General features: G+C 44.5%; 1 protein-coding gene across 1 annotated transcript in view; it reads left to right on the top strand.

Moving 5' to 3' along the window:
* Positions 1-209: 209 nt before the first annotated feature.
* The window catches only part of CHGB (chromogranin B), a 58,441-nt gene continuing 40,555 nt past the window's right edge, over positions 210-18,095 (top strand). The window contains exons 1-2 of the mRNA XM_073553879.1: positions 210-455; positions 15,972-16,015. Of these exons, the coding sequence (XP_073409980.1) occupies positions 407-455; positions 15,972-16,015 (93 nt within the window). The 5' untranslated portion in view covers positions 210-406. The remainder of the gene's footprint in view (positions 456-15,971; positions 16,016-18,095) is intronic.

Genomic DNA, 18,095 nt, shown 5'->3' with positions numbered 1-18,095 from the left:
ATCAACTCCTCCTGCCACATTGCAGACTTCTGGTCCTACATTGGTTTTTACTTTCACCCTCACATCTTTCTAAATTTCCAGCACAAAACATGAAATGTATCAATAATTCATCAGATGAACATTTCAGCATCTGAGACTCTTTGGGGATCTTGGTGACGCAGATTCCTGGAAGGAAATAGGGGATAGCTTGCTTGGCTGCTTAAAATGCAGGCGGATAGCCCAGCCTCCCACCCTGCACCTTATATAGAGCCCAGCTCAGCAGCAGCTGCTACTGCGAGCGCTGGATCCTGCCTGGTAGAGAGCGGACACTGAGGAGGAGGAGAGCAGCTGAGAAGTGTGAGGAGCCAGAGCACCGGCATCTGCACCTGAGAGAGCCAGGGAAGGGGCGGCGCACTGTAGGAAGGAGATGCCGCCCGTCTGGGTCTTACTGAGCCTCCTGGTAGGCACCTTAGAAGGTAAGTGATGGTGATGGTTGAGTAGATGGAAATGTGATGGACAGAGGCACACATAAAGCAACGGCACTTCAGCACCATGGTCAGCAGCACCTAGTGAGGAGCACACCATGGCCATCAACACCTAGTGAGGAGCACACCATGGTCATCAACACCTAGTGAGGAGCACACCATGGTCAGCAGCACCTAGTGAGGAGCACACCATGGTCAGCAGCACCTAGTGAGGAGCACACCATGGTCATCAACACCTAGTGAGGAGCACACCATGGTCAGCAGCACCTAGTGAGGAGCACACCATGGTCAGCAGCACCTAGTGAGGAGCACACCATGGTCAGCAGCACCTAGTGAGGAGCACACCATGGTCAGCTGCACCTAGTTAGTGGACAGTAGCACATAGGAGCACATTATGGATAGGAGAATATCAGAGAAAGCAGCAGCTAGTGAGGAGCACACCATGGTCAGGAGCACCTAGTGAGGAGCACACCTTGATCTGAAGCACCTAGTGAGGAGTACACCATGGTCAGCAGCACCTAGTGAGGAGCACACCATGGTCAGCAGCACCTAGTGAGGAGCACACCATGGTCAGCAGCACCTAGTGAGGAGCACACCATGGTCAGCAGCACCTAGTGAGGAGCACACCATGGTCAGCAGCACCTAGTGAGGAGCACACCATGGTCAGGAGCACCTAGTGAGGAGCACACCATGGTCAGGAGCACCTAGTGAGGAGCACACCATGGTCAGGAGAACCTAGTGAGGAGCACACCATGGTCAGCAGCACCTAGTGAGGAGCACACCATGGTCAGGAGCACCTAGTGAGGAGCACACCATGGTCAGCAGCACCTAGTGAGGAGCACACCATGGTCAGGAGCACCTAGTGAGGAGCACACCATGGTCAGGAACACCTAGTGAGGAGCACACCATGGTCAGGAGCACCTAGTGAGGAGCACACCATGGTCAGGAACACCTAGTGAGGAGCACACCATGGTCAGGAGCACCTACTGAGGAACACACCATGGTCAGCAGCGCCTAGTGAGGAGCATTTCAGCACCATGGACTGGGGATCTCATCTTCAGTCTGCAGGACCTAAAGCAATGGTTCCCTACTATAATATATCTTACTGTATAAACCAAACGTCTTACTGACACAAAATAATAATACAACTTGGCTATAATGCTTTACCTTCAATCACTGTCAAATGCTTTCACCCTATAGAGGTTAATAGCGCCCAGTAGGGCTGTGACTAGCGCTGTAAATAATGGAGCTGCCTCCTCATAAATTACACTGGGGGCTTCCTCTTGTTTACAGCAGTCATGGATCATAAAAAATGCAAGATGATACCAATGTCTGGCATTTCTGTTGAGTGTTTATTACATAACTCAAGAGGAGAAACCAGTTGCCATTTCTAGTCCTGTATGATCAATATTCGGCCACAGGTCCCTATGTCTGTCACATGGAGCGCATGAAACACTTGTCTCTATGATGTATTGGGTTACTGAAGTCATATGGTACATACATTTTCTATATATACACATATGTGTGTGACCGCATATATTGCCAGTGCTAACAGCTCTATGCAGACGACTTACTCTTCATTAAGCTTTTATTATTCCCTACTTTATTATTTGCCAAGTAGCAATAACTAAACAGCTCAGCTCCACACAGAGCAGCTCATGTTATATCATCGCCACCTAGTGGGTAATAGTGAGTGCTGCATGCCTCACTTACTGTAAATACAGTTCTGTTGTAGATAAACTCATTATTAATTAAAAAAAGAGACTGAAATGTCTGTAAAGAAGATTGCATATATAGGAAGGAGAGAAGTCCGGCTTTCAGGATCGCGCTGTTGCAGTCCAAAGTTCACAAGGAGTTAATCCAAGGACCAAGCAGTGATTATAACTTTCTTTTTATTCCAAAAACTCTACGCGTTTCGTGTACACACTGTACACTTCCTCAGGAGCAAAGTTACTTTGCTCCTGAGGAAGTGTACAGTGTGTACACGAAACGCGTAGAGTTTTTGGAATAAAAAGAAAGTTATAATCACTGCTTGGTCCTTGGATTAACTCCTTGTGAACTTTGGACTGGAACAGCGCGATCCTGAAAGCCGGACTTCTCTCCTTCCTATATATGCAATTCTAGTGACCGGCTGATTGCTGCAGTTCATCGGATCCTACCCATTTGTGCTTATGGTTGTTGTGTTCCACACAACTGAACCAGGTGAGTGGATCCATATCTGTTGAAACGTTTATATCATTGGATAAGACCCTATTGTGCGCTTCTGTCTCCCCCTTTTGTAAAGAAGATTGGTCACAGTATAACAACCCCTCTTTTTGATTCTGAAATATTGACTAGTGTAGAAGAGGCAAATATAAGAAATGTAAACTTCACCTATCCGATATGACGTTAAACGGATCCTTACTTTTAAAATATTTACGTTCATTTTATTATTTTTCTGTGACATTAAATAATGGAATTGTATCCGTTATGTAAATTGCACAGTCATATACGGTATTAAATCTTTTAAAGGACAAAGCATTGAGCACCCAATATTTTTTTTTTACATTTTTAATGCAATCTTCGGGGTCTTATTAGTAAGCAAGAGATATATCTGCATGGGGTTTGTAAGTTCTCCCTGTCTTATATATTGGTTTTCTGCTTCAGTTTCCTCATCTACCTTAAAAGAATATTATCCATAGAGTCATTTGATCGTGTTTCTCATAGAGAAAAGTACTGATCTAAGCAATTTCATATGATACTGTGTGCAGCGCTGCAGAATATGTTGGCTTCATAGCATAACTGAGCCGTGCCGCTACTGGGTATTATCTCACATAAGAAATCCACACTTATTAAACACTCTAATTACCCAACAGGAATCAGAGCTGATAATGGTGACCCATCTTCCAGTAGGGCCTTAATATAATAGTTATGGAAACCCCCTGTAAACACTGGAGGTGTCCATAACCATTCATTAGAGATAATAGCAGGCTCAAGAAAGTAAAGCTGGCAGCCTCCTAAACTTCTGGAAGATTTTAGTGCCAGGTATTGATTGCATAAAGCTATCCCTCAAAATATCAAGGCTACAGGAGTTGAGGGAAGAAACATTTCTGTAATTGTTAGTTTGTGCTGTACGGATGCAGCTATGACATCAGTAGGACATTGCAGAATTACCTAATATGTCAGATGTTTCTATTTTAGAACAAAGGTTCCCTTTCTAACAAAGGTATTTGGTTCCACATTGGTGAGCAGAACTGTCTCATACTTACCCCATACACTTCGATTGTAAACCCAAGAAATATGGGACTGAATTATTTTTTGCATGCCAGTCTTGACCTACGGTGCACTAGAGTAAGGTGCATCAAATTCATAAAAAAATGGCTTGGTTAGGTTTGGCATAAAAGTCTGCAGTCACACACAGTGCGCACTGTCAGGATTCTCCAGCGCCGGCATTGTTTGCGGGCTGTCATGGGAACTCAAGTATACAATATGGCCACATTCCTACTAGACATGCCCTGCCTCGCTCAATACAGTCGAGGGGTTCAAGAGAGGCCTGGATGTCTTCCTGCAGCGTAACAATATTGTATCTTACAGTGATTTAGAAGGACGGAGATCTGGGGATTTATTCTGACGGAATATAGGCTGAACTGGATGGACAAATGTCTGTTTTCGGCCTTACTAACTATGTTACTGTGTTATGTTACGTTAAATACAGGAAAATTCACGCAAGTCTAGTCTGCATGTGGCAGGAAGTATTAATATCGCATACTTGCAGTCACATGACAGTGTGCTACCGGCGCCGGAACTGGAGAATCCTGACAGTGTGCAATGCGCGCTGTGGGGGTTCACAAGTCTGCAGCCACATAGAGTGACTGCAGACTTCCGTGCCTAACCTGGACAACCCCCATAATGAATTTGAGAGCTGCCATGTGCCTACATCAGAAATCTGCTCTTGTCATGGGCCGCAGCACCTTTCTGTCTTAATTTACGCCACTTTTGCGCGTAAATTATGAACTTGCCGGACCATGCTCAATCAAGCCCCCCTTTTGACAACCTCAAATAATGGAGCTGGTAAAATAACACCAATTTTTTTGCTCATAGTTGCACCAAAAATTGCAAACATTTTATGCTAAATTTCTGGCACAATCTGATGAATTGGCCCCTATAGGATTTTTTTTTATTATTTGGCTGACTTCTAGGTGGGTTTATTGCTGCATAATCGGTAATCTATTGGTACGTAAATAATGGAGGATAATAATAATTAACACAGTGCAAATAATAATTTAGTGGCGCCAAAGATGAAACGGAAAGTTATTATATTCCAACTCTACAATGTTTAAGGCTTTAAAGGTGTGAATGTCGCTGACATCGGCATCACCCTGCAGTACAGAAACATTCTCATAGTGATCCATCCTATATTGATCCTTTCCTTCCCGCGAGTATCTTAAATGTTGATGACATTTGTTGTATTAATTATCCTATTAAAGAATATGGAAACACGTTGGCTGCATAAAAGCGTCTGGGTTTAGGTCTTAGTGTCATATATAGTAAAATCACTAGACTCAACATCCGTAGTCATAAGAAATGACCTCCTGTAGGGCGCGATGAAGAAGATCTCACGGCCAAACCATTCAATGTTCATATACATAGACACTGCACCTAAGCCATAATTTCTAGATATTGTTAATGCGTTAATAGCCTTGATAGTCTTAATAGTTAATGTGCCAGAGGCGTCTTTGTGATTGTGAGCTGCTCGGCCCCATACACTAAGGCTGAAAGCAGCAGATCACTTTAATGCATTTCTGTTAGATCTTAGACCGCAGATTAATTGTGTTTGCTGGTCGGAAACAGAAGTCATTATTATCCAAGTGTTCAATGTCAGATCGAAAAAATCCTCATTTATTTTTTAATTTAGATGAACTGATAATATGTAACCTAGAAAAAAAGACATCTGAGCATATTATATAAAGAAGGGTCAGGAGATCCAGAATGAATGTAATAAACTGGTAGGTAAAGGAGCCGGCGCTTACCGGCAACTGTGACCTCTAGCAATTACCAGACGTAAATGGATTCATGCGGGCGGGATGTTAAGTGTGCGATGGGATGAAAAGAAGTAGAAATCCCAAGTCAGTTTTAAAGAAAAAGCCTCAATTTCTACAGTATAGGAAACTGTAAGCAAGCAGGGAAACTGCCTATTATGGCCCTGTTCACACTATCAGTATTCGATCAGTATTTTACATCAGTATTTGCCAAAATCAGGAGGGGAACAATCAGAGGAAAAGTATAATAGAAACACGTCACCACTTCTGGATTTAGCACCCATTCCTGGTTTTGGCTTACAGATGCTGAGGTAAAATACTGACCAAATACTCAACGTGTGACCGGGGCCTTCTGGCAAACTGTGTTCTGCTCCTGTGGTCAGGTGTCACTGCTATTGAATACGTTAGTGAGCAATAAAAGGGCTGAGTTGAAGAAAGCTGCAGAATCATTTTAAGGTCTCGGGATGTAATGGGATATCACCAACCCTTAAGGCTCATTCACACGTCAGTATTTGGTCAGTATTTTGCATCAGTGTTTGTATGCCAAAGCCAGGAATGGAACTTACCGAGAAAAAAATATAATTGAAAGACTGACTCCTGTTCCTTATTTTGGAGACATTCCTGGTTTTGGCATACAAATACTGATGAAATACTGATCAAAAATACTGATGTGTGAAAGAGGCCTTAAATGTAGTCCTGAGATCACATGCTTTTTTTTTTTTTTTTTTTTAGCAAAGTCAATTGTAGAGCAGTTCACCCTGAAGTTATGGTACTGTCCCCTTAATAAGCTGGCAATCGATAAAATGTAGTCTGATGCTCTTAAAAGGGAATCTGCCAGCCACACCGGAATCCTTTTAAATATCACTTCAAGGAAAGAAATTGCAGTTTGGCTTCAGATGTCAATCCTTACTTGTTGTTGTTGTTTTTTTTTATAAACAAACTGCAGGTGAGGGAAGTGGAGATTTCTTCTGCGCATGTACAGTATGCAGCCCCCCCCCCCGCACTGCCATACAGCCTCTTTCACACATCAGTGTGTCCTGTACGTGTGGTGACAGTTTTCAAACGTACTGGATACCCTTACACACATAGACCCATTCAAGTCCCTCACACGTGCACACTGTTTACACAAGGATGACATCCATGTGTCATCAGTGTGACACGTACCATCGCCTGGGAAGCATCCGTACAGTTAGTGCTGTTCCCTGGTGCCAGGTGCTGAAGACAGCTCTCATCATTCTCTCTTGCTCACTCTGCAGTCAGCGCTAGCAGGGAAGAATGTTGAGAGTTGTATAGAACTGATCAGTGATCATTCTCACTGTGATCCACAGAGAACTCACTGAGCTGAAATGCGGTGAACTTAGTGATTTTTTTTTCACGGTGATAAGATCACCGCAGTTCAGCCTGGCTGGGAACGCAGCCTCAGTGACTGGAGGTAACCACAATGACATCACCACTGCTCACTGATGCTCAGTGGCGTATCCAGGGGGGGGCAGCCGGGGCAGTTGCCCCGGGCGCAGGCAGCAGGGGGGCGCAGTCGGGCCGCCCGGCCGCCTTGCAGCGGTCGGCAGTGTCTCCCGCCCGGCGGCTGCGTTCTGCCGCCCCCCATCCTGAGAGTCGGCGGTTCTCTGTGTCAGCTGTCAAGCTGAGAGCAGACGCAGAGAAGGAGGCCGCGCCAACTCCCAGGCAGCAATTGTACTGGCGTCTATACAGACGCCAGTACAATTGAAGCTCTGACCGCCGGGTCAGAGCGACGTCAGCAGAGTGATCAGGTCATGTGATCACGCTGCTGACGTCACTCCCCGGCGCCCAGAGCGAACGCTGGTGGTAAGTGTGCTCCTCTGTGGAGCTGAAGAACCACCGAAGATAGGAGATGGGGGTTAATGTGGGGATGGGGCCAGGGGGTTAATGAGTGGAGATGGGGGTTAATGGATGGAGATGGGGGTTAATGTGGGGATGGGGGTTAATGGATGGGGGTTAATGAGTGGAGATGGGGTTAATGTGGGGTTGGGGGTTAATGTATGGGGGTTAATGAGTGGAGATGGGGGTTAATGTGGAGATGGGGGTTAATGTGGGGATGGGGGTTAATGTATGGGGGTTAATGAGTGGAGATGGGGTTAATGAGTGGAGATGGGGTTAATGTGGGGATGGGGGTTAATGTGTGGAGATGGGGGTTAATGTGTGGAGATGGGGGTTAATGTGTGGAGATGGGATTGATGTGGTGATGGGGGTTAATGTGGGGGGTTAATGAGTGGAGATGGGGGTTAATGATTGGGGGGTTAATGAGTGGAGATGGGGTTAATGAGTGTGGGAGTTAACTAGTGGAGATGGGGGTTACTGAGTGGGGGGATTAATGAGTGGAGATGGAGGTTAATGTGTGGTGGGGTTAATGTGTGGGGGGATTTGGAGTGGGGGTACATAATGTGTGGGGAGATTTGGAGTGGGGTACATAATGTGTGGGGGGATTTGGGAGTGGGGATGGGGGGTACTTAATGTGTGGGGGGGATTTGGAGTGGGGATGGTATTTAATGTGTGGGGAGATTTGAGGACACAAAATGAAGAGTATGAGGAAACAGTATGGGGGATGGGTGCAGACAGTAAGGGGTGCGAACGGGTGAATGTATGTGGACACAGTATGGGGAGTCGGGGATATGTGTGAGCAGACAGTATAGAGAGTGAGGGGGTAAATATATGAGGAGACAGTATGAGGAGGGAGGGGAATAGTGTGAGGTGACAGTATATTGCAGATATTTGTATTTAGGAGCATTATAATGAGACTTCTATCTTTAAGGGCATCGTGTGGAGATTTGCTGCAGAAGACCGGAGAAGATGGACGTCTACAGAGACGGCTGGTGATGAGAAAACTCATCATGGGGTCTGGACAAGAAGAAGAAAAGGAGAACGACTGAAGAGACGATGTCATCTGTAAGGTACCTGGATGTAAATGTTATTTGTGACACTGACTAATTCTCATGTTTTTATTTGTTAGGAGCATTAAAGGGGTTGTCCAGGTTTGTACGGAGTCTGCAGTCATTCTATGTGACTGCAGACTTCTGAATTCTCACAGTGCTCACTGCACACTGTCAGGATTCTCTCGTGCCGGTAATTTACATACATATGGTCACATGCTGACTAGACATGTGTGGCCTCACTCAATGAAAATGAACGGAGCGAGGCCGGGCACGTCTAGTCGGAATGTAGCCAGAAGTATATAAATCACATACTTGTGCTGACATGACTGTACATCGGCCAGGGAGAATCCTAAAAGTGTGCAGTGCATTCATTGTGAGAATTCAGAAGCTGCAATGTCAGGATTCAGCTCTGCAGGTTGCAGTAGTCATCACATGGACACTTCACTCATATGCGATTTTCATAGTTATGGTCCTGTGACAACGAGCTTCTCATCCTGCTTTCAGTTTTTTACTGAACATTGACAGCATTAGGAAGAGCAGCTCGCCGGTACATGGCTAAGAGTGCAAGTCGCATATGTACTTGGGGGGGGCGGCGCCAAACCAAATTCTTGCCCCGGGTGCCAGGAAGCCTAGATACGCCTCTGCTGATGCTGCGCTCTCAGCAGGTCATTCATCAGTAGATCTCAGTGTGGATGTGTAAGGGAGGGACAGGACTGTAGTCGTGACCTGAACAATTGCTATATCCATGTCCAGTCCTTCCTCTACAGAAAAATGTACTCTTCTCTTCTGCATACCTGCATCTACAACTTCTTCTTCCTCTGAGCACTTCCCAGGCGATAACAGTCCCTCGTCCAGGTGACCCCCAGCAATGGAGACACAGTCCGAGTCAACTTTAACACTTTCTTTACTGAGTATTTCACATGTTACACTCACAGTTGTTACATTGTGACATTTACTTGTTTCCTCATCTTTCCCTTTCTGGCTGTTACTTCTGTGCAGTACACATCCAGACCGAATTGTCCTAGACCGCTCCCCAGTTCCTTCCTGGCCTGACTTCGCCATGATGACAATTCCTTCTCTCTGTTTCGCCCCTGATTCAAAATCAGTCACCAGGTTTGGTTGCCTCTGGTAAAGCATCCGGCCCATTTGTACCGAACTCATTGAAGTCCCAGCTTCCTTCACTTCAGCTGTCCAGCCGACTTCTGCCCTAAAGGCATCGGCCCAGGCGACAAGTCGCCACATCTTTCCGTTTCTGTACTGGCCCACTGCTGTGACACACAGTGGCCGTGGGTAACGTGGGCTGCAGTGCTTGAACGTTGCCTGGTCCAAGCTGTCCGGGCCTATAGCCCATGTGGACTCTAGGGCACCTTGGCCCCGTCTGACCTAACTTCCTACGAGGTCCCCGCTTACTACCCGGCAGCCGCTCCTGCACTTAACCCTATATGAACATCCTATCAGTTATACTTATAGAGCCCACTAGTATGCCCCCATCTAGTGGCACGCAACAGAACTACACTTACCCATGACTAGGTAAACTATCAACTAAAGTGCCCTCCTCTAATGTCCCCAAAAGGATGCACTGACTTACCCTAACTGTACATGAACAACAGTCACATTATATTATGCATATAATATAATACAGAACACAAGACAATATGTTACAACTTTCTACACAATGGTAACACATACATGTGGCAATACCATTAAAGACGAGCGATAATACATATTTCTGTGTAGCAGTACCGCAGACGTTAATCACAAATATTATAATTTAGCAATATATACACAATAACATAGGAGGGACAATTTGAGGAAGGGAAGCAAGACAGACATCATATCTCACTCCCTTACAGATGGTCGCATCTTGGCACCGTTCAGGTTAAAAACGATTTATCCCCAGACATGGATTACGGCCTGGGACAGGATGACGGACAGGTGAGGGTGTATGGTTGTTTTTTTATTTTTATTTTCTTACAAGAGACAAGGGATTCAGTGGAATTAGGCATTAGGTGAGTATAACTGTTTGTTATTTTAAATAAAAAAGGAAAAGTATTTTGTTTTTATTTCAAATAAAAGACTTTATACTTGCTGTGTCTTTACCATATAACTATAGGATTAGAAATGGATAGATGTCTTATAGATGCCTCTCCATTAGTAATCTGTGGGCTTGATGTCACCTGACAATACAAATGTGATATCAGCCCCACAAATATGAACCGAACTTCCCAACGCTACAGGGCAAGTGGGAAGATCTGGGTAAAGCAACAGACTTGGCTCATCTAAAAGATGTGCCTTTTCTGGGCGGCTGCGAGCTGCTGGTTTTGGGCTGGCAATGTCCATGGTCCCTTGCCAGCCTGAGAATACCAGCCCCCAGATATCTGTTTTAGCTTGGCTGGTTATCAAAAATGGGGGGACCCCAAGCCATTTTTAATTATTTATTTAAATAATGAAAAAAAAATGTGGTGGGGGGACCCCTCTATTCTTGATAACCAACCTTGCTAAAGCTGACAGCTGAGGGTTGAAGCTTGCAGCTGTCAGTTTTGCCAGGCTGGTTATCAAAAATATGGGTGAAATTCACCTAATTTTTTTACTTTTTTTATTTATTTATAGCACAGGCGGTGGCTGATGACTACTCTCATCAGCCGCTGCCTGCTGTCGCTGTTATCAGTTGAATAAAACTCTCAACATTCTCCCCTGCTAGTGCTGATCACAGCACAAGCAGGGGAGAATCATCAGAGCTGTCTTTAGCACCCAGCGGTGGGGAACAGTGCAAACAGTACTGCTGCTTACCAGTGCCGGTATGTGTGGTACTGATGCAGCACACAAGCGGCACATGGTTGCCACAAGTATGCCACCAGTATTACACACAGGGACACTGATATTTCCTGTACTGTTTATTCTAGTATCGGAAATATCAGAACGTGTGAAAGAGCTTTATATTTGAGCCTATAGTCAGATATAGTCTCTTCTCTTTTAAAGCACCACTTCAACATATTTTTTTTATTCCGGTGCTGGAGTGGTGCTACTAGCGTAAGATCCCTGATAGCAGCAGTATATTTACCAGCCACCATCTTCAGCTCTTCCCTGCGCTGGTCTGATCCCGTGCCGCCATCTTTTGACCACAACTTCTGTCTGACCAGACATCAGAGGTAACGGTCACAAGCTTTCAATGTAAGTCTATGAAACCCTTGTTCTGTCCTTGCTTTGGCTCCCACAGACATACATTCAGTTGTGACTTCTGGATCACCCAGCATATAATGACGAGATCTTGCAGGTCACAACTGGAGTAGCAAAGATAACAGATGAAGTTGGAGGCTGGTGAATATATTACTAGGGGCAGGGAAAAAGAGAAAACACAGTAGTTTGACAATAAATGGCTTCACCCAACCATTAACCATGAGTGGAGAAAAAGTTTTGGTGTTATCATTTATATTCTCTGAAAAAGGCCAAGAAAGCAAAAATTCTGCCGGGGTATGTAAACTTTGACCACAACTGTAAATTTAGAACAATTATAAAATATTTGGTCCAATGTATTTACCAAAAAGATCACAATTAAGAAAATTCCATCAAACATTACATGGAGTACCGAGAAAATAAAGAGCAAATCGGAGTTTGTATGAAAACAGCGCTGATGGCAGCTGCTGGGTTATATAACAAGATGTTGGTCAGATGTAAGGCCGGGGCAGTGATATCACCAGTGCACTCATTAGAATTACATGGCTGGTCACGGCACAGTGTACAGATGTCGTCTGATATACGGTGAATAATTCCCGGCTGCCAGTAAATACGCAGCGGGGAGGGGAGTCATAGTCTAATAATTCTGCTACATGGTTATCAAGAGGATTCTTTATTTTACAGTTTTCAAACTCTTATTTTTACAATAACATAGATCTGCATGTTTCTGATAATATACGGACTTGTGTTGTTAAAAAGGAGTTTAGGATTTGTCCGGTTGTTAAAACACGGATTACAATGCCTTATTAGAGAATTCCAAGTTAGTAAAGGGAGTCTCTGTTCAGAAGCCCATTTATTAGGCAGAGAGAAGAGAAGCTACAAAGAGGGTCGTAATCTGGAGGATGGTAAAGCATTATACAGTCAGATTATTGATTCCAAGGAGACCTGTGTAAGGATCTGTTTCCCTTGTGGAGGCGCTGTAGGGAGATTGGACTTATCATGGGTTCCCATGCAGGTTACAACTGATCTCTTTGGGGCTGAGCTGCAGGGCGCTGTGCAGTTTTTCACCGGGAAACCCATCTAAAAAAAAAATAAAAGCATTGCTCGAAGTAGACAAGTTCTTTAATGTGACCTTTTATCCAGGGCCAGTTTTAGACAAAGTTTGGCCCTAGGCAGTATTAAACGTACGGCCCCAAATGCTAACAAGTTGTACAATCACACTGGCACATTTGGGGTGCATTTACACAAACCAATTTCAGACCAATAAACAAGCGCCAATTGGCTTTATTCAACTCGTTCGGTGATTGCTTACCGGCTTCTGTACACCGGCTGATGAGGAATCATGGACACAGAATGAACAATGTTTTCAGCAGCTCATCTCCTATTTACCGGGGCAATGTGCTGCCAGAATCATCCAATTACCTCATGGATGAGCGTTCATTGAGTGATTGCTAACTTGTTTAGCGCTACGAACACTCGACTGTACTGACCATATTTTTAAATATGGATACTAAAGACACACACAGACACACACTGCATGCCATACACACACACTGCATGCCATACACACAGACACACACTGCATGTCATACACACAGACACACACTGCATGTCATACACACAGACACATACTGCATGCCATACACACAGACACACACTGCATGCCATACATACCGACACACACTGCATGTCATACACACAGACACATACTGTATGCCATACACACATACACACACTGCATGCCATACATACCGACACACACTGCATGTCATACACACAGACACACACTGCATGCCATACACAGACACACACTGCATGCCATACACACAGACACACACTGCATGTCATACACACAGACACACACTGCATGTCATACACACACTCACACACACTACATGTCATACACACAGACACACACTGCATGTCATACACAGAGACACACACTGCATGTCATACACACAGACACACATACTGTATGTTACACACACTGCATGTCATACACACAGACACACACTGCATGTCATACACACACTCACACACACTGCATGCCATACACAGAGACATACACTGCATGCCATACACAGAGACACACACTGCATGTCATACACACACTCACACACACACTGCATGTCATACACACAGACACACATTGCAGGTCATACACACACACACACACTGCATGTCATACACACAGACACACTGCATGTCATACACACACTCACACACACTGCATGTCATACACACAGACATACACTGTATGTCATACTCACAGACATACACTGCATGCCATACACACAGACACACTGCATGTCATACACACAGACACACACTGCATGTCATACACACAGACACACACTGCATGCCATACACTCAGACACACACTGCATGTCATACACACAGACACACACTGCATGTCATACACACACTCACACACTGCATGTCATACACACAGACACACACTGCATGTCATACACACACTCACACACTGCATGTCATACACACACTGCATGTCATACACACAGACACACTGCATGCCATACACACAGACACACACTGCATGCCATACACACAGACACACACTGCATGCCATACACACACTCAGACACACACTGCATGCCATACACACACTCACACACACTGCATGTCATACACACACACACACACACACACTGCATGTCATACACAGACACACACTGCATGTCATACACACAGACACACACTGCATGCCATACACACAGACACACACTGCATGTCATACACACACTCACACACACACTGCATGTCGTACACACAGACACACACTGCATGCCATACACACACTGCATGCCATACACACAGACACACACTGCATGCCATACACACAGACACACACTGCATGCCATACACACACTCACACACACACTGCATGTCATACACACACTCACACACACACTGCATGTCATACACAGACACACACTGCATGTCATACACACAGACACACACTGCATGCCATACACACAGACACACTGCATGTCATACACACAGACACACACTGCATGTCATACACACACTCACACACACACTGCATGTCATACACAGACACACACTGCATGTCATACACACAGACACACACTGCATGCCATACACACAGACACACTGCATGTCATACACACAGACACACACTGCATGTCATACACACAGACACACACTGCATGTCATACACACAGACACACATACTGTATGTTACACACAGACACACACTGCATGTCATACACACACACTGCATGTCATACACACAGACACACTGCATGTCATACACACAGACACACACTGCATGTCATACACACACACTGCATGCCATACACACACACACTGCATGTCGTACACACAGACACACACTGCATGCCATACACACAGACACACACTGCATGTCATACACACACACTGCATGCCATACACACACTCACACACACACTGCATGCCATACACACAGACACACTGCATGTCATACACACAAACACACACTGCATGTCATACACAGACACACACTGCATGTCACACACAGACACACACTGCATGTCACACAGACACACACTGCATGTCATACACACAGACACACATACTGTATGTTACACACAGACACACATTGCATGTCATACACACACACTGCTTGTCATACACACAATGCATGCCATACACACAGACACACACTGCATGTTACACACAGACACACACACACACTGCATGTCATACACACACAGACTGTATGTTACACACACAGACAGACACTGCATGTCATACACACAGACTCACACACACTGTATGTTACACACAGACACACACTGCATGTCATACACACATACACACTGTATGTTACACACACACTGTATGTTACACACACACTGCATGTCATACACACAGACACACACACTGTGTTACACACACAGACACACACTGCATTTCGTGCAGACACACACACACTGTATGTTACACACACACAAGCACACACTATATGTGAAAAAGCACACTCCATGGTATTCACAGACATTATATGTTACACACACACACTTCATATTACACACACAGACTGCCTGTTCACACTCAGACCCACAATTTTAGAAACACAGACATGCTACGCACATGGAGACTCTAGGGGGCACACAGGGCTCTCTCCCCCTCTTCAGTTTCTCCATGCTTTCTCCTCCTTTTTGGCGTTTTTGGGGACGGGTCCCTGGGCAATTGTCCAGTCTGTTCCACCACCACCCATATGGAGCCAATGATGGCCCTGCTTTTATCTACTGTTATTTATTTTGTTGGACAGAATAATTAGTGTGTGACTTCAGTAGATGTGTTTTTTCCCCCTGAAATGTGGATAAATGATAATATTCTTACTAACATTGATCATTTGTCTTTTTACACCAATACAGTTCATGCTGCTGCACTTGATAAAGGAATAAATACGGAGGAAATGGTAAGTTACTACACTGTTTTTTGTTATCTATATTGTTACTTCCTAACCCAGCCTGACCCTCCAAACATAAGACTTTAGGCTATAAATAAATATCGCTCAGATTGAACCTTAATCCATAGATTTGATAACAGAATGTAGATGACTGCAGATTATTATAATCTGTACAGATCATAATAAAAAAAAACAAGTGTATGGTGTAGGTTTGGCATATAACTGCATAAATGATTAAATATCTCTTAGACCTGATGAGGCTGGTGCATTTACTTTGAAAATTCATGTCAGAATGACGGTATAATACTTTTTGAAATGTTTAAATTTTATGCCAATCGCCACCCATTTAACCTGATTAACTACTCCTCAATATCCTTCCTCCCTGCTGCTGAAATCCCACACTGCACAATACAAGCAGCAGCTGTCTGTCTGGTTGGGTTCTAGGAGATTGGATACATTGGATACATGAGCTCTCTCACTCTTTAGCTGAGCTAATAAAATGCTCATCTTACTATCAGGATTATACAGCCCTTCTCAAATGGATTTTCAAAGTAAATACATCAGCCTCATCAGGTCTAAAATATATATTAAATATTGTATACAGTTTGTATTGTGAAAACTCGTGACAGATCATCTCTAAAAATGATTTGATATCTGAAAAGAAAAGAAAAAACAACTTGCTTTAGTGAACCTGTGAAAGTACATGAGAAACGCCACCGTTTTTTCCTCTTTAATGTCAAATAATGAGAGATAGTCTTTGTTCTACATACATGACCATAAGAAATTAAATGTGTTTTTAAAGGAAATGGAGTGGCAGTGCGAATGTGTGATCAATTCATTAATAAAATCGGGTCTCTGGACCACTGTTCTTGAGATGAGAAGGGGTGTCAGTAATGGGACCCCCAGTGATCATAGATTTATCACCTATCCTCTGATTTATAGGTTATACATAACCCACAAATACATACAGGTATGGTGACATATATATACCGTAATATTCCATGCTCTCCATCTGTTATCGAGAGTCAACACTAGCTGCACCTTACCTCTGAGCCTAGGAGGACCAGCCCCTTTATAAGCATTATGGTAGCCGCTGCTACTGTTGGAGGTACTGTACACCCAGGAAATTGACATTTGTTGCTCTAAGTTATTACACAGAACATGGATAATCTACATAGCTAATTACCAAGTCATAAGTCATATTAATGGTGATACCGCGGTACAGGGAAGCTGTGCACAGAAAAGTCACAGTATATAAAGTATATAATGACATCAAAATTAGAAATCCTACAAAAGTTGGTGTCACAATAAAAGGTCACTGTTCTTAAAGGGGTTGTCTGGTCTCATACTACAAATTTGCAGTCACTCCATGTGACTGCAGACTTGTGAATCCTCACATCACGCACACTGCGCACTGTGAGGACTCTCTGGAGCCGGTGCAAGGAGCAGGCGGTCGCATGACTTCAAATATGTGACTAACATACATGCGGTCACATGCCGACTAGATGGGTACGGCAAGATGCATCTAGTCGGAATGTGTCCAGAAATAAGCGATATGCACGCTGACAGCCACATTCCCACTAGACTGTTTCCAACCTCGCTCAATAGGCTTTCATTGAGTGAGGCTGCGCCCATCTAGAGGGAATGTGGCATACTTGCGGACACATGACCGCTGTCCCTGGTCCCAGGCAGGGCGCGCAATGTGTTAATTCACAAGTCTGCAGTCACATAGAGTGACTGTAGACTTGTAGTTTAAGACCGGACAACCCCTTTAAAAAGGGTATTCAGTGACAACAAGTTATCATCTATCCACAGGACAGGTGAGAAATTGTTGGTCAGTGTGGGTCTGACTTCGGGGACTTGCACCGATTGCCAGATTGAGGATTTTTGTACCCTCATTAGAATTGAGAGGCATTCCTGATCATCCTGCCGAGCGCTGCCCTCAGCTTTTTCTGGCAACCCCATAGAGAATGAATGGACAGGTGGTTGGGCATCTGATCTGCCACATTATTCTCTAGCGGTGCACTTCACTGATAAATATTGTCGTTCTCATTGTTGCGGGTACCAGCGGTCGGATTCCCACAGATCA

This window comes from Dendrobates tinctorius, unplaced genomic scaffold, assembly GCF_039654945.1.
Source record: "Dendrobates tinctorius isolate UK_male_01 unplaced genomic scaffold, ASM3965494v1 ptg000203l, whole genome shotgun sequence".
In the NCBI taxonomy this organism is placed as follows: Eukaryota; Metazoa; Chordata; class Amphibia; order Anura; family Dendrobatidae; genus Dendrobates; species Dendrobates tinctorius.
The sequence above is the reverse complement of the archived record's forward strand: the minus strand, read 5'-3'. Positions and strand labels throughout refer to the sequence as shown.